Source organism: Scomber japonicus, chromosome 6 (genome assembly GCF_027409825.1).
Source record: "Scomber japonicus isolate fScoJap1 chromosome 6, fScoJap1.pri, whole genome shotgun sequence".
NCBI lineage: Eukaryota > Metazoa > Chordata > Actinopteri > Scombriformes > Scombridae > Scomber > Scomber japonicus.
Window position 1 is genome coordinate 25,084,433 of NC_070583.1, and position 22,607 is coordinate 25,107,039.

A 22,607-nucleotide genomic window follows, 5' to 3' on the forward strand; every position below is an offset into this window, starting at 1 on the left:
ATGGGTTTTTGTGCCTAAACATAACCAAACCTTGACCCTGCAGCGTTGTCACTCCATAAAACATTATTTTCTAACAGTGATCAGTAACAGTCCTGACAGAAAAAATGTGGTGTAGGCACGTAAGATACCTCCAATTGAAACACATTTGTTTGAAAGTTGTGCTGAGTGTCACGAAATAATTGAAAATAAGTGTCTATGTACACAAATTTATAGATTGCATTTCGTGAGTATTTCACAAACTGCTGGGAGTTGTAGTTTAGTGAAGTTTACTTGTATTATTTCTACTGTTTCTATTGTACTCCCTTGCATTCATACATTGCATCTTAGCACGTACAATGTAACGGGTTTCAGCTTATGCTATAAATGACCTTTTCCACTCTGGTAGACAGAGGGCCCTAGAATAATCCTTTGAAATAATGAAATCTAATGTTTTTTGCTAGCTACAAGAAATGTGTTCATGTTTCAGCCCTTCATTGCATATTATTGCACCAATTGTGTTCCCCTCCAGTGGGCATGGTTTTCACAGTATGACGCATTGTGCTCTGACTCTATGGCCTGCGTTCATGCCATGTGACTGTTGAACCCCGGTGACAGCATTGGTTAAGTAACATTAACATGGCAAAACCCAAGATTCAGAGAGTATAGGTGCAGTGGTCATTATTTCAGTGTGTTTTCAGTTCATGATAGTAAACATTTTGGTGGCCTAAAAAAAGTTGTGTTCAATGTTTGGTTGTACTGAAAGACCCTGTATGGAGTTTGATGTTCAACTTTTCCAGTAAGTCCATTTTTTTGTAATGGTCGTCGTCGTCTTCTTCTGCTTATCTGGGGTCGGGTCGCGGGGGCAGCAGCCTAAGCAGGGAAGCCCAGACTTCCCTCTCCCCAACCACTTCATCCAGCTCTTCCCGGGGGATCCCGAGGTGTTCCCAGGCCAGCTAAGAGACATAGTCTCTCCAGTGTGTCCTGGGTCTTTCCGGGGTCTCCTATCGGTGGGACATGCCCTGAACACCTCACCAGAGAGGCGTCCGTGAGGCATCCTAACTAGATGCCCGAGCCACCTCATCTGGGTCCACTCAACGCGGAGGAGCAGCGGGTCTACTCCGAGCTCCTCCCGGATGACCGAGCTTCTCAACCTATCTCTAAGGGAGAGCCCAGCCACCCTACGGAGGAAGCTCATTTCGGCCGTTTGTACCCGCGATCCTGTTCTTTCGGTCACTACCCAAAGCTCATGACCATAGGTGAGGGTAGGAACGAAGATCGACTGGTAAATCAAGAGCTTTGCCTTTCAGCTCAGCTCTCTCTTAACCACGATGGATCTGTGCAGAGTCCGCATTACTGCAGACGCCGCACCGATCCGCCTGTCGATCTCACGCTCCATCCTTCCCTCACTTGTGAACAAGACCCCGAGGTACTTGAACTCCTCCACTTGGGGCAGGATCTCTGCGACTTATTACCGGCAATGCGGACCAAGCTCTGACACCGGTCATACAGGGAATGGAGGGCCCGTATCAGGGGGTCCGATACCCCGTACTCCCGGAAAACCCCCCACAGGACTCCCCAAGGGACACGGTCCAAGTCCACAAAACACATGTGGACTGGTTGGGCAAACTCCCATGCACCCTCAAGGATCCTGCAGAGGGTGTAGAGCTGGTCCACAGTTCCACGGCCTGGACGAAAATTACACTGCTCCTCCTGAATCCGAGGTTTGTCTATCCAACGGACCCTCCTTTAGTAGAATAGACCTAACCAGGGAGGCTGAGTAGTGTGATCCCCCTATAGTTGGAGCACACCCTCCGGTCCCCCTTCTTGAAAAGAGGGACCACCACCCCGGTCTGCCAATCCAGAGGCACTGCCCCCAATGTCCATGCGATGCTGCAGAGTTGTGTCAACCATGACAGCCCCACAACATCCAGGGCCTTGAGGAACCCCGGGCGGATCTTATCCACCCCCAGGGCCCTGCCACCGACCTCAGCCCCAGAGATAGGAGAGCCCACACCCGAATCTCCAGGCCCTGTTTCCTTACTGGAAGGCGTATCGGTGGGATTGAGGAGGTCTTTGAAGTATTCCTTCCACTGATCCACAACATCCTGAGTCGAGATGCACTGCTTCCCCCTCCTGAGATATCCGGGTTTTTGCCTCAGCGACCGCCGTAGCTGCACTCTGTTTGGCCTGCCGGTACCTGCCAGCTGTCTCTGGAGTCCCATAGGCCAAAAAGGACTCCTTCTTCAGCTTGATGGCATCCCTCACCGCCAGTGTCCACCAGCGGGTTCGGGGATTGCCGCCACGGCAGGCACCAAGGCACTCTCGTCTACCAGGGTAAACTCCAACATACAGGCACCAAGCTGGGGGGCAATAATAATATCGAGGTGAGGCTGACTATATCTAGCTCAGGCTCCTTCCCCACCAGAGAGGTGACTTTCCACATCCCTAGAGCTAGCTTCTGTGGCAGAGGGTCGGACCACCCAGCTCACACGACCCCTTCTGGCTCCAAAAATTCAAGATGGTGAAGGTCAAAATACCAAACTTGAGGTTTCAAAATGAGAGTCCACAAACCAATCGGTGACATCACAGTGGCGCTGAAGACCAGTGACACTTAAAAAATAAACTGACAGAAAAAAAAACTCTCACTCACTGAAAGAGTCAAATAGACATGTTGAAAAAACCTGAAGGCTGACATTGAAAAACACACCATAAAGCCAAAAATATCAATATAAAAATTGAATTAAGGTGTCATTTTGTTGTATTATTTTTCAGTTTTCCATGCTTACACTTGTTTCAGTGCCAATATAAGTGATTCATTGCCACTATTTTCTTCAGTTCAGGTTTTGTTTTCAATTACAACATTTCATTTTGATGGCATGTATTTAAATGTCACTGTTCTAACCCCATACATGAATATCTTAAAACAACCTCACCTATTGAGTAAAGGAATATAATTCATATTAATCTGGACCTCACTGTTTGTTTTTTACACAATTGTGTAATGCTACTGTACATCTATGTCACATCAGCAAATGTTTAAGTAAATATAAGCCACATCATTTAATTTAAAGGGTAGGAGGAATTATCACGGCAAGAAAAAAACATCTGTCTGTGTTCATTTCGACACCTGACTATTGTTTTAAGACAGTTTTGAAAAACTGTGATCATTTGATATTTAATTTTGCTTTTCTATTGAAAAATTATAGTGACCTGATACTTGATTTGTTGATAGGTAAAATTGATACAATGTTATAGATGATTATTAACTATAAAGAATAGGGAGAGAGTCAACTGAAATTTAACTAAACAAATGCTGAGTGGTTCTTCAATAATGACTACTGATTACATAAACCTGTACACCCTCACGTAAAGTTATACTTAGTCTCTCATAACTTTATAATTATCCTTCCATTACTTACACTTTATTTCAAGTAAAGTAAGGGTCATCCTGAAAAGTTACAGTTACAATGTTACCTTTGTCCATAAAACGTGGTTGGCACTTTACCTTGACTTGTTTCCCCTCATTTTCACATGATTACAGCTGGTTTATACATAGTATATTTAATATATTTGTCTCAATTTAGTCCAGATGGAATTCAATTAGCAAAGGTTGTATAGTTAGATCAACCATTAATTATATGACACCAACCTATAGTACAATAGTCCTGATTTGATTTACATGATGTCATAATGTGGAACAGTGAATGGGATCAAGAAAAGAAATAGGACACTGTTTTTTCTATATACATAAACATTGTATTTATTGCTTTTAGTGACTTCTGTATTCCTTCTTTGCAGTTTAGACATGTACAAAGAGACAGTTCGTTGTTATGGGGAAGGGTGATAAATCACTACTGAATGAATTAAAAATACATGTTGGCTGAGAATTAATGAAGATTTAATCAAAATTTCATCACTTGGTTGTACCTCGTCTCATGATTGCTTTTTTTGTGTTTCTCTCTGGCCTAAGCAGAATTATGTAACATTTGGGGCCAAACAGAGCCACTAAGAGGCCAAAACTGGAGGCCAGAATGGCAAATACCTCCACTGCATCTGCATATTTGCCTGGGGAGTTGACATACGCAGGGACAAAGGCCACCCACACAGCACAGAAGATCAGCATGCTGAAAGTGATGAATTTGGCCTCATTGAAGTTATCTGGAAGATTCCTTGCCAGAAATGCTAGCAGGAAGCTGAGGATAGCCAATAAGCCAATATAACCCAGCAACACTGCAAACCCAATAGTGGAGCCAACTACACATTCATAAACTATCTTGTCATTGTGGTATTGAGTGTTTTTATGAGGAGCTGGTGAAGATGTGACAAGCCAAGCAGTGCAGATTGCTGCCTGGATTGATGCAAGAGCCAGAACTGTCCCTCTCTGCTGCACAGCACCAAACCACTTCAGACTGGCTCCACCTCCTGGTTTGGAGGCCTTGAAAACAGCCAGAACCACCATAGTTTTCACCAGAATGCATGAGACACACAATACAAAGCTAATCCCAAATGCTGCATGTCTCAGCTGGCATGTCCATAGTCTGGGGCGTCCAATGAACAGCAGTGAGCACAGAAAACACAGTTTAAGTGAGATCAAGAGCAGGAAACTCAGTTCTGAATTGTTGGCGCGTACCATGGGTGTGCTGCGATGATAGATGAAAATCCCCAGGACAACAGCACAGATTAAAGTGCCCAGCAATGATGTGGTGGTTAAGCAGATACCAAGAGGCTCATGGTAGGAGAGGAATTCTGTTTTCTTAGGAACACAGTGGTCACGCTGGGGGCTAGACCAGAAGTCTTCTGGACAATTTGTGCATTCTGTAGCGTCTGTGAAAATAGGGAAGATGTTGAGATACATGTTTATATTATATCTCCAAACTACAATATTTAAAAATGGACACTAACCAGTAATATTGCTGATCTTTCCCTCTGAACAAGGGATGCAGTCAAAACAGCACTCAGGTTGACCCTTCATTCTGGCTATGCGAGTACCTGGAGGACAGCTCTCACTGCACACTGACTGGGGTGGCTGTAAAAAGAATAATAAATATGTTAATCTGCAGTACATAACCCTACTATAGTGAATCATTTATGGGAGGTGACCTCTTTGGATTGAAAGTTCCAGAAGATTTTGTCCTCATCAATTGTGAATTCTTCGCCTTTGATCACTGACTTCTTAACTGCACCCACAGTTTGAACTTTTGTTCTTCCATCAGGGAGCCACTGCCAGTTCATAATGTCATATATTGGTAAAGCATCACCATTCTCATCAAATGACACTTGATCACCAAATGGTGTGGTGAAGTTGACCTTTTGTAAATAATACACAAGCTATGCAAATCAAAATATGGGATAGAGGAAAACAAGAGGGGACATGTGAAAAAAGGGAATTCAGAGCAGTGATAATACTGTATATTTAATGAAAAGATAATTTCTGCAATGGTAATACCATCCATTATACGACCCAGCACTGGGGAAAACTCTTGAAGAAATACTAAAGCACACAATTCAATCAACAGGTTTAGTGTAAGTGAATATCACACCTGCCACGGCTCTAGTCTTTCCAAAGTGGCACAGCTGCGTCCTCTGAAAGGCCCTCTGCCTGGTACACACTGCAACATGTCATCAAAGGCATACGCCAGAGCGTACACAGCCTTGTACACATTGTACTCGGGCCTGAGGTTAGACACATCCAAAAACTCAGTCTCCACATTCTGTAGGTCCTCCTCTCCTGTGCATAGTGCTCCTCCAGATTCTACCCAGCCTGCTGGAGGTGGTGCAAATCTGCACTGAAATGTGTGTTCCCAAAATTGATTTACCTAAAATATGTTCAAAACTATGTGTTATACATAGTGACACTATATTATTCTTTCAAATACCACATCAGATTGAATACTTAAACTCTCACCAAGTTATTTTCATAACTATTGTTGTGATGTAGGTCTGGACGTGTTCTTAACAGAAAATCCTTCAGGCCAGGTATTTCTCCTCGACGGATGGCAATGCCCAGTGTGCCACCCAAGTATGGCATGAGGTCGGGGGTCTGCAGCACAACAGCTGCTGTCCAGGCTTCACTGGCAATCCACTGACGGCCTGTCACATTCTGTTTCATCACCTGTGCAATTCATTATACCAAATATATAAGTTCATACTTAAAGTATGTGTCTAGTATTCTGAATTCACAGTCACTGAGTTTTATTTTGGATCAAACCACTAACCTCTTTCATGAGGGAAATCATGTGACTATCGTGTGCAAATACAATGACCACACGAGCTGTGGATTTCTTCATTACATCCACAATCCTGCGTAACTCAGCTGGGTCATTACCCCAGGGCAAAACCTCCAAATAGGCCAGACAACCTCCACCAGACTGAGCCAGGTCAGCTTGGAATGATCGGGCAGCATGGAGTCCATAATCATCATCACTGACGAGCAGACCTGCCCAAGTCCAGCCGAACCGTTTAAGAATCTGAATCATAGCCCGCACCTATTTGAAAAGAGAGTGGAGGGATTAGTGTGCAGGGGGGTTTATCATTTTAGTGAAAAACCAGTTAAACAGGTTCTAAAATGGACCATGTTTCCTTAGTCCCTTTCAGTTTTGTTATCTGAGACCATCCCCGAGACAGATTATGACCCAAAGAATGTAGCTGGTAATATACAAGAGGACTAAATGTACCATTGCAAAATAGACATCTGAACTCTACATGACATTTCAATTTTTCTGAAAGATACTCACCTGGAAAGCATCACTTGGGATTGTCCTAAAGAAGGATGGAAACTTTTGCCGGTCACTCAGGCAGGAACATGTGGAAAAATAACTCACCTATGAAATAAAAACATACTATACATCCTTAACATATTCAAAGGCTTTATGGCTCTTTCACCTTTTATTCTGTGTTTAAAAGTTGAATAACATTTGAAATTCAATCAAAATGATCCAAAATAATTATTACATGTGAAAGGTTAGGTGTAATACTTACCATAGGCACTCTGTACAAACCTAAGATAGTGGAAACAGCAATTGAACCAGTAGAGGAAGAATCACCCACAACCCCTGGCACTGGAGGTGCTCCTACACAGCTTTCTTGTAATATAAATTCTTTTCCTTGACCGCTGACTAATGACAGTGCTGCACGAAATCCAACTCCTAGATTGACGCAGTTATCATACAGACTGTATCCCAGAGTCACATTAGGCAGCAGGTTGGAGTTTCTGTTTATCTCATTAACAGAAAAGGCCATGGTCTGAGCATATTTGAATCCTAGAACATCAAAACTAACAGAAAAAATACCACAATTTGTATAAAAAACATAATGTGATACAGTAACTGTAAAAAGGGGTACATGTTGCACAAGTAGCATATTTTGCAAAGAATTGTATTAATTATATAATAATAATGAGTTAACTAATAATTAGTTATATCATAATTATTTGAACATTACTTAAACAAAAAAAGGCTTCATATAACTGATATATTTAAAAGGGGTAAAAACACATTTGAATTATTTTAGAATATCTGATTTTTAAGAATGCATTCAAAAAAATTGGATTGATTTCCAACCATTTTATGCTTTTTGCTGCTTCTCTGACAGACTCACCCATGGCAGGTAGTCTCTTGCGGCTCTGAGGTAAAAGACATATCAGGAGAGATAGAAAAAAAGTGTACTTTAAACAGCCCACCCAGAACCACATCTCCAGCCTTGTGCATCCCATTGAGATGAAATTGTCCCTGTAACCGGCAAGAAGAGGAATGCAAAGGGAAAGGCACAGTAGAGGAAACATATGAAGACAATAACATGAAATACACGAGCAATAGCAAATCTAAAAATGTCCACATAACTTCCCTCCTGTTAACTCCCTTCCTGAGCCCATTCATTTAGTGTAATTGCTATGTCGCCTCTTTTTATTGACCGGCAGTATCGTTGAATCTTGCAAGTACCACCCATTAGGGCAGGAGAAGAAGTAGGGGCAGGGCCTAAGATGGATTTCATTCAAGATGAAGAACAAAATTTAAACTGAAGGTGATGTTAAGAGGTTAGCGTTTACAGGTAAAAAAAAAAAATCTGAATTGATTAGGACAACATCTTCTGGAACGTTCACTCCAAATAAGTCAATTTTACAAGTATGTAGTAGTGTAGACAGTTATTCATAACAGATATTTACTTTTCTTCTTAAAGCCACCCCGATCAGTATGCAGTGAGAGCTGGCCTTCAGTTACTAATATGGCCAGAAAGAAAAGGGTCCACCTGACTACTGTTTTGATTGCATCCCAGAGGGAAAGATAATAATACCGGTGGGTGTTCATTTAAAAACCTTTTTGTTTTTACAAATATGTATCTAAACATTTCCCCTATTTTCATATTTTCGTAGACTATAGGGAGTGCACAAGTTGCCCAGAGATATTCTAGTGCAACCCTCAGCATCTTCATCTATCATCGCAGCACACCCATGGTACGTGCCAACAATTCAGAACTGAGTTTCCTCCTCTTAATCTCACTGAAACTATGTTTTCTGTGCTCATTGCTATTCATCGGCTGTCCGAGACTATGGACATGTTAGCTGAGACATGCAGCATTTGGGATCAGCTTTGTGCTTTGCTTCATGTATCCTGGTGAAACCATGGTGGTTCTGGCTGTTTTCAAGGCTTCCAAACCAGGAGGTGGAGCCAGTCTGAAGTAGTTTGGTGCTATGCAGCAGAGAGGGACAGTTCTCATTCTTATATCCACCCAGGCAGCAATCTGCAGTGCTGGGCTTGAATCTTCCTCACCAACTCCTCATAAAAACCATCAATACCACAATGACAAAATCATGTATGGGTGTGTAGTTGAGCACACTGTTGGGTTTGCAGTGTTGCTTGGTCAGCTTACTGGCTATCCTCAGCTTCCTGCTAGAAAGCCTGGCAAGGAATCTTCCAGATAACTTAAATTAGGCCGAAAACATGGTGCAATAAAGCACAACCAAGTAACAGTTAAAAAAAACTAACTAAAATATATTTACATATATATATATATATATATATATATATATATATATATATATATATATATATATATATATATATATATATATATATATATATATATATATATATATATGTATATATATATATATATATATATATATATTTACATATATATATATATATTCACCTCATGAAATCCCATGGAAATCAATTGGGATTATTGTACTGTTCAAATGGATTTCTCATAAAGGATTATTCCATAATTGTAGAAGCTAAGACTTTGTGCAGTCCTCAATAGAATCACATTTTTAGCTTTGAGTAAATATCAGCTGAGATGCATTCATTTCAAATTGTTTTTGTACTGAGGAATTAATGTGTAGTCATTTAATAACATATCACCAAAGCCATGTCAGCAACCATCCGATCCATACGAATGCTGTTACTGATCATTGCATGTTCACATACAATGAAATTAGCTGTCTCTCATAAAAGAAACTATTTGTATTTTATATTGAGTTGTAGATAACAGTAATGTCTGAGAATTGCATCAACTCAGTGGCTATATAGTTTATTAAATGTCACATTAAGTTGATGTTTCCATATCTATATTAAAATAATGTGAATAGTCTGCATCACTTCACAATAAAACACACATTTACCTGGTACTTTGCATAGTATGTAAGAATAGTCAATTTGTAGTGAGGATAACCACATATCTATGTGGGGACACAAGCACACCAAATCAAGTTTATAATTTGCTTAAGTCAGTCCTTTGTACATTGACTCCACTATAGTGCAGTCAGAGTTAACTTATTGTCCACTAGAGGGTAGCAGCATACTTTGAGATTTGTTATTGTCTTCCCATCCATTTTTCACTGCTCCTTTGCCTATGTTTGATTGAGGGTTATTGCATATTACTGGTGTTGTGCACAAACATGAATGTACCCTCTTAAATCTTTGTCCAATGAACAGTGGTATAGGTTGTTTTTTTAAAATTTGTGGCTCCATAGACCATCCATTTATACACAGTCTAAAAAACTGTCCTTTGGTATATTTTATATCAGATGTTAAGTTTGGTATTTTTTGAAATAATGAATAGGGGTTAATTCCATAATTTGACTGTATGTTGTTCAATTCATACTTTTCTCTTCATGTTTTGATATGATGAAGTCTGACACTTAATTATGTTTAATTATTGTTGGAGTCATTTCTACCAGTGTACCACTGGAATTAATATAAACCTGTTGTGCTCATCCATAATATAGTCCCCCTTGAAACAAGTGTTTTTTTCAATGTTTATGTTTCCCATTGTGCAACCACTGAACATGTATGAGCTGATGCTGTTCCAACTGTCCCATTGGCAAGTAGCTTCCTCAAAACCAAAGTCACTTGTAAGAGTACCTGGGTTAGGGATTGTCACTTTCTGTCATTTGAGATTGAAAAGTCGTATGCTGAAGCCAAGTCTATGCCAAGTGTACAGTAATGCAGAAATACAACAGTCCTGTGTTCACCATTGCTAATGAGATAGCACTCAAATTGTTCACACAGTTCAAAATGTTTTTCATCTTTCAAATCCAAGGAACTAAATTATCTGAAAAACTGCAAAAATCACTTTTTAAATCTTTCTTTATTGTGTCTAGTTTCCTCTGTTAAAGACCACTACTAAACCAGAAATACAGACCAGATCAAATTTATTTATACATTCTGCACGGAAAGTGTTACTTTTATCATTTGTTGATGCCCCGACCCATGATCGCTTTCTTTGTGTTTCTCTCTGGTCTCAGCAGGATTATGTAACATTTGGGGCCAAACAGAGCCACTAAGAGGCCAAAACTGGAGGCCAGAATGGCAAATACCTCCACTGCATCTGCATATTTGCCTGGGGAGTTGACATAAGCAGGGACAAAGGCCACCCACACTGCACAGAAGATCAGCATACTAAAAGTGATGAATTTGGCCTCATTGAAGTTGTCTGGAAGATTCCTTGCCAGAAATGCTAGCAGGAAGCTGAGGATAGCCAGTAGGCCAATATAACCCAGCAACACTGCAAACCCAATAGTGGACCCAACTACACATTCATAAACTATCTTGTCATTGTGGTATTGAGTGTTTTTATGAGGAGCTGGTGAAGATGTGACAAGCCACGTAGTACAGATTGCTGCCTGGATTGATGTAAGAGCCAGAACTGTCCCTCTCTGCTGCATAGCACCAAACCACTTCAGACTGGCTCCACCTCCTGGTTTGGAGGCCTTAAAAACAGCCAGAACCACCATGGTTTTCACCAGGATACATGAGACACAAAGCACAAAGCTGATTCCAAATGCTGCATGTCTCAACTGGCATGTCCATAGTCTGGGGCGGCCGATGAACAGCAGTGAGCACAGAAAACACAGTTTAAGTGAGATTAAGAGCAGAAAACTCAGTTCTGAATTGTTGGCGCGTACCATGGGTGTGCTGCGATGATAGATGAAAATCCCCAGGACAACAGCACAGATTAATGTGCCCAGCAATGATGTGGTGGTTAAGCAGATACCAAGAGGCTCATGGTAGGAGAGGAATTCTGTTTTCTTAGCAACACAGTGGTCACGCTGAGGGCTAGACCAGAAGTCTTCTGGACAATTTGTGCACTCTGTAGCGTCTGTGAAAATAGGGAAGATGTTGAGATACATGTTTATATTATACTGTATCTCCAAACTACAATATTTAAAAATTGACACTAACCAGTCACATTACTGATCTTTCCCTCTGAACAAGGGATGCAGTCAAAACAGCACTCAGGTTGACCCTTCATTCTGGCCATGCGAGTACCTGGAGGACAGCTTTCACTGCACACTGACCGGGGTGGCTGTAAAAAGAATAATAAATATGTTAATCTGCAGTACATAACCCTACTATAGTGAATCATTTATGGGAGGTGACCTCTTTGGATTGAAAGTTCCAGAAGATTTTGTCCTCATCAATTGTGAATTCTTCGCCTTTGATCACTGACTTCTTAACTGCACCCACAGTTTGAACTTTTGTTCTTCCATCAGGGAGCCAGTGCCAGTTCATAATGTCATATATTGGTAAAGCATCACCATTCTCATCAAATGACACTTGATCACCAAATGGTGTGGTGAAGTTGACATTTTGTAAATAATGCACAATCTATGTAAATCATAATATGGGATAGAGGAAAACAAGAGGGGACATGTGAAAAAAGGGAATTCAGAACAGTGATAACACTGTATATTTAGTGAAAATATATAATTTCAGCATTGCTACCACTTCAGAAGTGGGGAGAATTCTGCAATAAATACTAAAGCACAGGATTTAATCACATGAAAAGGTCAAGTGTAAGTGAATATCACACCTGCCACGGCTCCAGTCTTTGCAAAGTGGCACAGCTGCGGCTGCTGAAAGGCCCTTTGCCTGGCACACACTGCAGCATGTTATCAAGAGCATGCGCCAGAGCATACACAGCTTTATAAATATTATACTCTGGCCTGAGGTTAGACACATCCAAAAACTCAGTCTCCACATTTTCTAAATTCTCATCTCCTGTGCATAGTGCTCCCCCAGATTCCAACCAACCTGATGAAGATGGTGCAAATCTGCACTGAAATGTGTGTTCCCAAAATTGATTTACCTGAAATATGTTCAAAACTATGTGTCATACACAGTGACACTATACTATTCTTTCAAATAACACATCAAATTGAAAGGTTAAACTCTCACCATGTTATTTTCATAACTGTTGTTGTGATGTAGGTCTGGACGTGTTCTTAACAGAAAATCCTTTAGGCCAGGTATTTCTCCTCGACGGATGGCAATGCCCAGTGTGCCACCCAAGTATGGCATGAGGTCGGGGGTCTGGAGCACAGCACCTGCTGTCCAGGCTTCACTGGCAATCCACTGATGGCCTGTCACATTCTGTTTCATCACCTGTGCAATTCATTATACCAAATATATAAGTTCATACTTAAAGTATGTGTCTAGTCTTCTAAACTACAAATAAGTCATGGAGTCTTGTTTTTGGATCAAACCACTAACCTCTTTCATGAGGTAAATCATGTGACTCTCATGCGCAAATACAATGACCACACGAGCTGTTGATTTCCTCATTATATCCACAATCCTGCGTAGCTCAGCTGGGTCATTACCCCAGGGCAAAACTTCCAAATAGGCCAGACAACCTCCACCAGACTGAGCCAGGTCAGCTTGGAATGATCGAGCAGCATGGAGTCCATAATCATCATCACTGACGAGCAGACCTGCCCAAGTCCAGCCGAACCGTTTAAGAATCTGAATCATAGCCCGCACCTATTTGAAAAGAGAGTGGAGGGATTAGTGTGCAGGGGGGTTTATCATTTTAGTGAAAAACCAGTTAAACAGGTTCTAAAATGGACCACGTTTCATTAGTCCCTTTCAGTTTTGTTATCTGAGACCATCCCCGAGACAGATAATGACCCAAAGAATGTAGCTGGTAATATACAAGGAGACTAATTGTGCCATTGCAATACAGGCATGCAAACTGGAGATGACATGTATTATCCATTTTCATTTTTCTGACAGATACTCACCTGGAAAGCATCACTTGGGATTGTCCTAAAGAAGGATGGAAACTTTTGCCGATCACTCAGGCAGGAACATGTGGCAAAATAACTCACCTGTGACATAAAAGCAGACTACATCAATAACAATTTCAATGGCTTTACCAGCTCTTTTGCCTTTTTAAGGTTAATTATTCTGTGTTTCAATTTTATTAAAAGTTTAATTCCATCCATAACCATCCAAAATAATCATTAAATGGTAAGGCATAAAACTTACCATAGGCACTCTGTACAAACCTAAGGCAGTGGAGATGGCAATAGTAGGTTGAGAATAAGAATCACCCACAATCCCCAGGACTGGAGGTGCTCCTACACAGCTCTTTTGTAGTATAAATTCTTCTCCTTGACCACTGACTAATGACAGTGCTGCACGAAATCCAATTCCTAGATTGACGCAGTTATCATACAGACTGTATCCCAGGGTCACATTAGGCAGCAGGTTGGAGTTTCTGTTGATCTCATTAACAGCAAATGCCATTGTCTGTGCATGTCTAAATCCTAGAACATCAAAACTAACAGAAAAAAGTACCACAATTTATATTAAAAAATAAAACATGGTACAGTAACTGTCAAAAGAGGTACATGTTGCACAAGCAGTATATTTTTGAAATATAAAAAATAAACAATTAAATTAAATAGCAATAATTAGTATATTTAAACTGAACAAGTTTAGAAATAAAACTATAAATAATAATATAACAAAGTGGATGAAAACACAATGCAATTATTTTAGAATACCTTATTTTTAAGAATACATTCAAAAGGGAAAATTGATGTCCCCTATTCTCTGCTTTTTGATTCTACACTAACAGACTCACCCCTGGCAGGTAATCTTTTGTGGCTTTGAGGTAAAAGACAGGTCAGGAGAGACAGAAAAGAAGTGTACTTTAAACAGCCCACCCAGAACCACATCTCCGGCCTTGTGCATCCCATTGAGATGAAACTGTCCCTGTAACTGGCAAGAGGAGGAATAAAGAGGGGAAGACACAGCAGAGGAAACATATGAAGATAATAACATGGAGTACATGAACAATTCTAAAAATGCCCACATGACTCTTCTCCTGTTAATTCACTTCCTGAGCCCAGTAATTTAGTTTGATTTCTGTCACCCCTTTTTATTGACTTGCAGTGTAGTTTAATCTTGCACGCACCACCCATTAGGGCAGTAGAAGAAGTAGGGGCAGGGCTTGAGATGCATTTCATTCAGATTGATTTTGTTTTGAGGCAGAATTAATATGTCCTTATTTAATAGAAATGTCTGAAAACTGCATAGAAATCTCCTCACTGCATAGCTATAGTTTTGCTAAATGTCACATTAAATAGACTTTTCCATATGTAAATTAAGTTGTACTTAAGTTCAGGCTGATTAATGTGACTGCATTACTCCTCAATAAAACAGACATTTACCTGCCAGTTTACAAAAAAAATGAGCAGATGTATGTATCAGAAAAGCAACTGTGCAGTGAGGATACCCACATATCTGTGTGTAGACAAAAGCAGATCTCAGTGTATTGACTTCACTATTGCACATACAGAGTTGACTAAAATAGAAGGCAGCAGCATATAAAGACATCTGAAGGAAAACATATTTTAATCTCTATCCATTTCTCATTGCTCCTCTGAATCTGTTTGATTGAGGTTTATTGAACCTTACTGGTATTAAGCATATAGTAAGTCAGATATTAGATATGTTCAGTCACAAACATGGAGGCACCCTTTTAGATCTTCTTGTTACATGTTCCAGTGAATAATGGTATGGGTTTTCTATTTATGTTTGTCAAATACAGATGATAATATACTTACATACACCCACACACATAGCTCAAGTAATGAAGTCCAAAATAATAACTCGTTATATGGTAACCTTGGCCTAATTACAGACCAAGCCTGTGATATATGGTATGGCAATACATTAAAGACGTAGGAGACTTCATGATCTTGTGAGAGTTTGTTGAAATCATATCTCACAGAGACTCACTAAAATCAGCAAAAGCCACATCAAAGCCTCCATCATAATTATCTACATGGTGTCAGAAGTGAATAATGAGGGGAGTCATGGCCATGTTCAACCCCTTGATGAACTTTTCATTCAAGAAGCAATAAGAATGACTGGATTGAAAGCAGCAGTTTATGAGAATCTGCAACAAAGCTAGAAAAAGAAGATTGCACCATGCAAGTGAGCAGCCTAATAAATGCCATGGGAATGGAGTTGGAGACCATCTACTTATTGTTTGCATTTATCGATGATGGTCATAGAAATTACTTTGATAGGGTGCTTGGAAAGTTGATGATGCAGGATATGAGCTACTGCTGTGAGATGAAACTGGTCTCTCAGCCAGTGGATCTGAAATGAGACTTTCAAACAGGTGTGTATACCTATTACAACAGGTGCTGGACAAAGTAAAGAAGAAAGGGGCACAGATAATCCTGGCAGCCCAAAGTGGTCAATGCAAACAAGGTTTGCAGACCTCAAGTTTCTTGTGTAGGGGAAGAGATTGTAGAGATAATCTGAAATGCCAGAGCGCCCTCCACCAGGACTCTCTACTTGTACAAGTGGAAAGTTTTTGAGTGCTGATGTGCTGAGTGGGGTGATTTCACTGTAATATCAGTGTTATTCTTTGCTTCCTTCTTCCTTCCTTCGGCCTACAACAAAAGGGTATTTCACCCTCTACACTCAAAGTGCACTTGACTGCCATCTCAGCTTGCCATGTGGAGATAGATGACTGTCTACTGTCATCGATATGTCTGCATTTTGCCCTCCTCCCTTTATATCAAGGGAAAATGAGAGGTTACATACTTTATAGACGAGTTTGATATGAAGTGCATCAGGGCATTATGTTGCTCTGATCAACTGGCTATGGATCCCAAACAGCAGGCAAGGCCTTGTCTAAAGACCTTTTGTAAAATTGGATAGTGGAGATTATAGCCTTAACTTACTCTAGCACAGGACAAGTACCCCCAGAGGGCTTGAGGGCATGTTCTAATAGGAGTGTGGCTACTTCCTGGACAATGTTACAAGGCATCTCAATTTAGGATATGTGTGCTGCTGCCCCTTGTGGGCCACCCCACATTAAATACAAACTCACCGATTGAGTTAAGGAATACAATTCATATTAATCTGGGCCTATACCTGATTACACTTTTCTTTTGTTTAACAACAGTAGAAAGCTTGATATAAATACTCTGTCACATTGGCAAAGGATAAGGGGAATGATCACAGCAGAAAAAAACATTTTTCAGTGTTCATTTAGACACCTTTAATATGTATCTTTTCTTTTTCCTATTGGAAAATAAAAGGCTATTTATTAAAGGCTACCAATACGTTTTCTGAATAACCCAGAATTAATGCGATGTAGTTGATAATAATGATTAACTATAGAGAACACACTGGGCGATAGTATATTAATCTTCATGAGTCCTTCCTGATTAACTGAACACATACTGAGTGGCTCAAAACTACTGATTACATAAACATGCGCATCGTCAAGTAATGTGATACATTATACAGAGTCCCTCATAACTTTATAATTATCCTTCCATTACTTACACTTTATTTCAAATAATGAATGGAAGGGTCATCATACATATATCATATAGTTACGGTTACAATGTTACTCTTCTCAATCAAATTTGTTTGACACTTTACCTTAACTTGTCTCCCCTCGTTTTCATAAGCTTAGAGCTGGTTTTTGCACAATATATTTAACATATTTGCCTCAATTTGTTAAGCTAGTCCAAATGGGCTTCAATAAGGAAAGGTCATCAAGTTGAGCAACCATTAATTATACGACACCAAGCTAGACATGATATATAAAAAAACGTAATTTCACTTTATACTAAGAAGCCATTTGAGTGTTACATAAAAACAGTTATTTGCAATGCTTACCAAGTTTGTGTTTTATATGACTATTTATTCTGCACTAAGAATGAGGGTTGTTGTAAATAAAATACATTCAAACATTTTCCACACAAAAAGAGTAGTTGTATACAAATGTGACACTTGCATGAGCTAGAACTCACAATAACATTCAATGTATTATTTTGGGAACAAAAACGTACATACATTATATTCAGTTGATATTTACTCAAAGCTAAAACTGTGATTTGATTGAGGACTGTGCAAAGTCTTAGCTTCTGCAAATATGGAATAATTATTTTTGTGCAGCCTATTCTAAAAAACTATAGTGTCATATACTATAATAGTCCTGATTTGATTTCCATGGGATATCATGATGTGGAAACTAAAAAATCACAGTGTATGTGACCAAGAAAAGAAATGGGGAAATGTTATTTTTCTTGTATAAGCATTTCTTTATTGCTTTTAGTAACTTCTGTATTAATTATTTGCAATTTAGACATGTCTGAATTTTTAAAAAAACAACAAAATACAGGTCTATATATGGGAGGTGGTAGGTTACTACTGAATAAATTCAAAATACATACTAATTTAGACCAAGTTGTTTTTAACTGTTACTTTTATCACTTGGTTGTGCCTCGTCCCATGATTGCTTTCTTTGTGTTTCTCTCAGGTCTCAGCAGGATTATGTAACATTTGGGGCCAAACAGTGCCACCAAGAGGCCAAAACTGGAGGCCAAAATGGCAAATACCTCCACTGCATCTGCATATTTGCCTGGGGAGTTGACATAAGCGGGGACAAAGGCCACCCACACAGCACAAAAGATCAGCATGCTGAAAGTGATGAATTTGGCCTCATTGAAGTTGTCTGGAAGATTCCTTGCCAGAAATGCTAACAGGAAGCTGAGGATAGCCAGTAAGCCAATATAACCCAGCAACACTGCAAACCCAATAGTGGAGCCAACTACACATTCATACAAGATTTTGTCATTGTGGTATTGAGTGTTTTTATGAGGAACCGGTGAAGAAGATACAAGCCACACAGTGCAGATTGCTGCCTGGATTGATGTAAGAACCAGAACTGTCCCTCTCTGCTGCATAGCACCAAACCACTTCAGACTGGCTCCACCTCCTGGTTTGGAGGCCTTGAAAACAGCCAGAACCACCATAGTTTTCACCAGGATACATGAGACACAAAGCACAAAGCTGATACCAAATGCTGCATGTCTCAGCTGGCATGTCCATAGTCTGGGGCGACCAATGAACAGCAGTGAGCACAGAAAACATAGTTTAAGTGAGATTAAGAGCAGGAAACTCAGTTCTGAATTATTAGCGCGTACCATGGGTGTGCTGCGATGATAGATGAAGATCCCCAGGATAACAGCACAGATAAATGTGCCCAGTAATGATGTGGTTTTCAAGCAAATACCCAGAGGCTCATGATAGGAGAGGAATTCAATTTTCTTAGGAACACAGTGGTCACGCTGGGGGCTAGACCAGAAGTCTTCTGGACACCTTGTGCACTCTGTAGCGTCTGTGAAAATAGGGAAGGTATTGAATTGAGATACATGTTTATGTTATATCTCCAAATTACGATATTTAAAAATTGACACTAACCAGTAGTATTGCTGATCTTTCCCTCTGAACAAGAGATGCAGTCAAAACAGCACTCAGGTTGACCCTTCTTTCTGGCCACACGGGTACCTGGAGGGCAGCTCTCACTACACACTGACCGGGGCGGCTGTATGAAGAAAAATAAATATCTGTTATTGTGCACTACTTAACCCTACTACACGTAATTATTCGTGGGCCAAAGGACAAATGTTACCTCTTTGGATTGAAAGTTCCAGAACATTTTGTCCTCATCAATTGTGAATTCTTCACCTTTGATCACTGACTTCTTAAATGCACCCACAGTTTGAACTTTTGTTCTTCCATCAGGGAGCCAGTGCCAGTTCATAATGTCATATATTGGTAAGCAATCACCATTCTCATCAAATGACACTTGATCACCAAATGGTGTGGTGAAGTTGATGTTTTGTAAATAATACACAAGCTATGTAAATCAAAATATGGGATAGAGGAAAACAAGAGGGGACATGTGAAAAAAGGTAAATCAGAGCAGTGATAATACTGTATATTTAGTGACAAATATTGTTTCTGCATTGGTAACCCTGACCATTGCTGTCGGTCAGCAATGAGTAAACGCTATATCACACCTGCCATGGCTTGAGTCTTTGCAAAGTGGCACAGCTGCGTCTGCTGAAAGGCCCTTTGCCTGGCACACACTGCAGCATGTCATCAAGGGCATAGGCTAGAGAATACACAGCCTTGTACACATTATACTCAGGCCTGAGGTCAGACACATCCATAAATTCAGTCTCCACATTCTCTAGGTCCTCCTCTCCTGTGCATAGTGCTCCCCCAGATTCCACCCAACCTGCCGGAGGCGGTGCAAATCTGCACTGAAATGTGTGTTCCCAAAATTGGTTTACCTGAAATATTCAGAACTATGTGTTATACACAGTGACACTATACTACTCCTTCAAATACCACATCAGATTGAAAGGTTTAACTCTCACCATGTTATTTCCGTAACTGCTGTTGTGATGTAGGTCTGGACGTGTTCTTAACAGAAAATCCTTAAGGCCTGGTATTTCTCCTCGACGGATGGCAATGCCCAGTGTGCCACCCAGGTATGGCATGAGGTCGGGGGTCTGCAGCACAACTCCTGATGTCCAGGCTTCACTGGCAATCCACTGACGTGCTGTCACATTCTGTTTCATCACCTGTGCAATGCAGAGACGTGCACATGATTATAGAGGGGTAGGGGCTCAAACTCAAAAAAGGGCAGCATGTGTGCGTGCAGAGCGCACACCAGATTTTTTTCCCGGTCATTTACACAATATGGAAATTAATGTAAAATTAAAAAATAAAGTGCTAATAGAAAGCTAACTACTTAGCTGTGTGTCCTGTAGGTGAAAGTGCATTTGCTCTTTCTTTTGTGTCAACAAATTATTGTCAACATGAGTTTATTCACATTATCAAAGTCACAATAGACTTTATATCCAAACCTCGGACCTGTACTTCAGACCTATAGTTTGGGGAAAATGATCCGTCGTAAACACGGTGCATTTTATTTTGAAAGTTAACCCAGTGTTTTATTTTGTATTTTGTACACGACTTCCTGTCCCGCACGATCTGATCTGTGCCAAATGATTTCCGGCGAAAAACAGAAGCTGACACATTGACTAGAATAGAGCGTTTTTCTGAAATATGACCCATATTTAAGCACGTTGAATAAGTGGACAGCGACTAGTTAGACCATAACTCAGGTTCAAGTTGCTCCACTGTCACGTCTCCTCAGTTATCCATGGTCTCTCTCTCTCTGGCGGCTCTGTGACCGAGCGGAGCCGCAACAGACAAAGGAGCAGCGGCTCAACACAGGGCACTTTTTAATACGAGGCAAAAAGGGCAGCGGCTCAAGCACCCCTAGGGCCCTATGTGTGCACGTGCCTGGTGCAATGCATTACATAAAGATAGAAATGTATAATCAAAATGTCTAGTCTTCTGAATTACAGATGAGTGATTAAGTCATGTTTTGGATTAAACCACAAACCTCTTTCATGAGGTGAATTACGTGATCTTCATGTGCAAATACAATGACCACACGAGCTGTGGATTTCTTCATTACATCCACAATCCTGCGTAGCTCAGCTTGGTCATTACCCCAGGGCAAAACCTCCAAATAGGCCAGACAACCTCCACCAGACTGAGCCAGGTCAGACTGGAATGATCGGGCGGCATGGAGTCCATAATCATCATCACTGACGAGCAGACCTGTCCAAGTCCAGCCGAACCGTTTAAGAATTTGAATCATAGCCCGCACCTATTTGAAAAAAGAGTAGAGGGATTAGTGTGCAGGTTTGTATATCATGCAAATGAAAAATCAGCTAAACAGGTTTGACAATGGACCATGTTACATTATTGCCTTTCAGCTTGGTTATCTGAGATTTTACACCTTTGTTAATGATACAATGAATGTGGCTTGACAAATACAAGATGATTAATTATGCCACTCTTATTCAGGCATGCTTAAATCCATATGATATGTATTTTCCTTTTTCATTTTTGACAGATATTCACCTGAAAAGCATCACTTGGGATCGTCCTAAAGAAGGATGGAAACTTTTGCCGGTCACTCAGACAGGAGCATGTGGCAAAATAACTCACCTGTGAAAGACACAGACTGCACATCCTCAAAACATTGAAAGCCTTTAAAGGTTTCTAAACCTTTTATAGTTGATCATGATGCTTTTAAAATTGCGGAAAAAAAGGGTTTGGTTAAATGGTAAGGCATAAAACTTACCATAGGGACTCTGTACAAACCTAAGACAGTAGAAATGGCAATAGAACGTGTAGATGAAGATTCACCCACAACTCCAGCGATGGGAGACGCTCCTACACAGCTTTCTTCTAATATAAATTCCTCCTCTTGACCATTTATTAATGACATCGCTGCACGAAATCCAATTCCCAGGTTGACGCAGTTATCATACAGACTGTATCCCAGAGTCACATTAGGCAGCAGGTTGGAGTTTCTGTTGATTTCATTAACAGCAAAGGCCATGGTCTGAGCATGTCTAAATCCTAGAACATCAAAACTAATAGAACAAAACACCACAATCTGCATTAAAAAATATGACATTATACAGTAACTGTCAAAAGAGGAACACATTGTACAAGTTGCATATTTTGCAAACAATTAACCCAGTAAAATAACAATAATTATTATACTTAAATTGAAAAAAGACTATAAATACAAATATATTTAATAGAGGATGAATTCACAATGTAATTATTTTAGAACATCTGATTATCAAAAATACATTCAAAAATGGGATTGATTTCCAAACAGTTTCTGCTTTTTGCTGCTTTTCTGACAAACTCACCCATGGCAGATAGTGGATTGTGGCTTTGAGGTAAAAGACAGATCAGGAAAGAAAGAAAAGAAGTGTACTTTAAACATCGCACCCAGAACCACATCTCCAGCCTTGTGCATCCCATTGAGATGAAATTGTCCCTGTAACTGGCAAGAGGAGGAATAAAGAGGGGAAGATGCAGAAGACACATATGAAGACAATAACATGGAGTACATGAGCAAGAGCAAATCTAAAAATGCCCACATGACTTCCCTCCTGTTAACTCCTTTTTTGAGGC

At 40.2% G+C, this 22,607-nt stretch overlaps 3 protein-coding genes across 3 annotated transcripts; all 3 read right to left on the minus strand.

Annotated features, from left to right (window-relative positions):
• Positions 1–3,892: 3,892 nt before the first annotated feature.
• LOC128360283 (extracellular calcium-sensing receptor-like) lies at positions 3,893–7,721 on the minus strand. Its single transcript, XM_053320685.1, has 9 exons — positions 7,576–7,721; positions 6,958–7,252; positions 6,714–6,800; positions 6,195–6,464; positions 5,879–6,091; positions 5,520–5,795; positions 5,080–5,307; positions 4,882–5,005; positions 3,893–4,803 (listed from the first exon to the last, which is right to left on the minus strand). The coding sequence occupies exons 1-9, from the start codon at positions 7,683–7,685 to the stop codon at positions 3,893–3,895; spliced, it is 2,514 nt and encodes an 837-aa protein (XP_053176660.1). The 5' UTR covers positions 7,686–7,721.
• Positions 7,722–10,666: 2,945 nt separating this feature from the next.
• Positions 10,667–14,582, minus strand: LOC128360186 (extracellular calcium-sensing receptor-like). Its single transcript, XM_053320557.1, has 9 exons — positions 14,350–14,582; positions 13,749–14,043; positions 13,502–13,588; positions 12,972–13,241; positions 12,657–12,863; positions 12,292–12,567; positions 11,859–12,086; positions 11,661–11,784; positions 10,667–11,577 (listed from the first exon to the last, which is right to left on the minus strand). Exons 1-9 carry the CDS (start codon positions 14,580–14,582, stop codon positions 10,667–10,669), a joined length of 2,631 nt encoding a protein of 876 aa, XP_053176532.1.
• Positions 14,583–18,010: 3,428 nt separating this feature from the next.
• Positions 18,011–22,527, minus strand: LOC128360281 (extracellular calcium-sensing receptor-like). The gene is made up of 9 exons (XM_053320683.1): positions 22,340–22,527; positions 21,757–22,051; positions 21,534–21,620; positions 21,007–21,276; positions 19,970–20,176; positions 19,607–19,882; positions 19,216–19,443; positions 19,005–19,128; positions 18,011–18,921 (listed from the first exon to the last, which is right to left on the minus strand). The coding sequence occupies exons 1-9, from the start codon at positions 22,447–22,449 to the stop codon at positions 18,011–18,013; spliced, it is 2,508 nt and encodes an 835-aa protein (XP_053176658.1). The 5' UTR covers positions 22,450–22,527.
• Positions 22,528–22,607: the final 80 nt, after the last annotated feature.

Excerpts from the sequence above, each read along its gene's own strand:
- LOC128360283 (XM_053320685.1), bottom strand. The coding sequence starts at position 7,685 with ATGCACAAGGCTGGAGATGTGGTTCTGGGTGGGCTGTTTAAAGTACAC. Across the intron at positions 5,796-5,878 it reads ATGAAAATAACTTGGTGAGA|GTAAATCAATTTTGGGAACA; the intron begins GTTTAAGTATTC and ends AACATATTTTAG. Across the intron at positions 4,804-4,881 it reads AAAGATCAGCAATATTACTG|ACGCTACAGAATGCACAAAT; the intron begins GTTAGTGTCCAT and ends CTATTTTCACAG.
- LOC128360186 (XM_053320557.1), bottom strand. The coding sequence starts at position 14,582 with ATGTGGGCATTTTTAGAATTGTTCATGTACTCCATGTTATTATCTTCA. Across the intron at positions 12,864-12,971 it reads TGATTTACCTCATGAAAGAG|GTGATGAAACAGAATGTGAC; the intron begins GTTAGTGGTTTG and ends TGAATTGCACAG. Across the intron at positions 11,785-11,858 it reads GGAACTTTCAATCCAAAGAG|CCACCCCGGTCAGTGTGCAG; the intron begins GTCACCTCCCAT and ends TTCTTTTTACAG.
- LOC128360281 (XM_053320683.1), bottom strand. The coding sequence starts at position 22,449 with ATGCACAAGGCTGGAGATGTGGTTCTGGGTGCGATGTTTAAAGTACAC. Across the intron at positions 20,177-21,006 it reads TAATTCACCTCATGAAAGAG|GTGATGAAACAGAATGTGAC; the intron begins GTTTGTGGTTTA and ends TGCATTGCACAG. Across the intron at positions 19,444-19,606 it reads AAAGACTCAAGCCATGGCAG|CTTGTGTATTATTTACAAAA; the intron begins GTGTGATATAGC and ends TGATTTACATAG.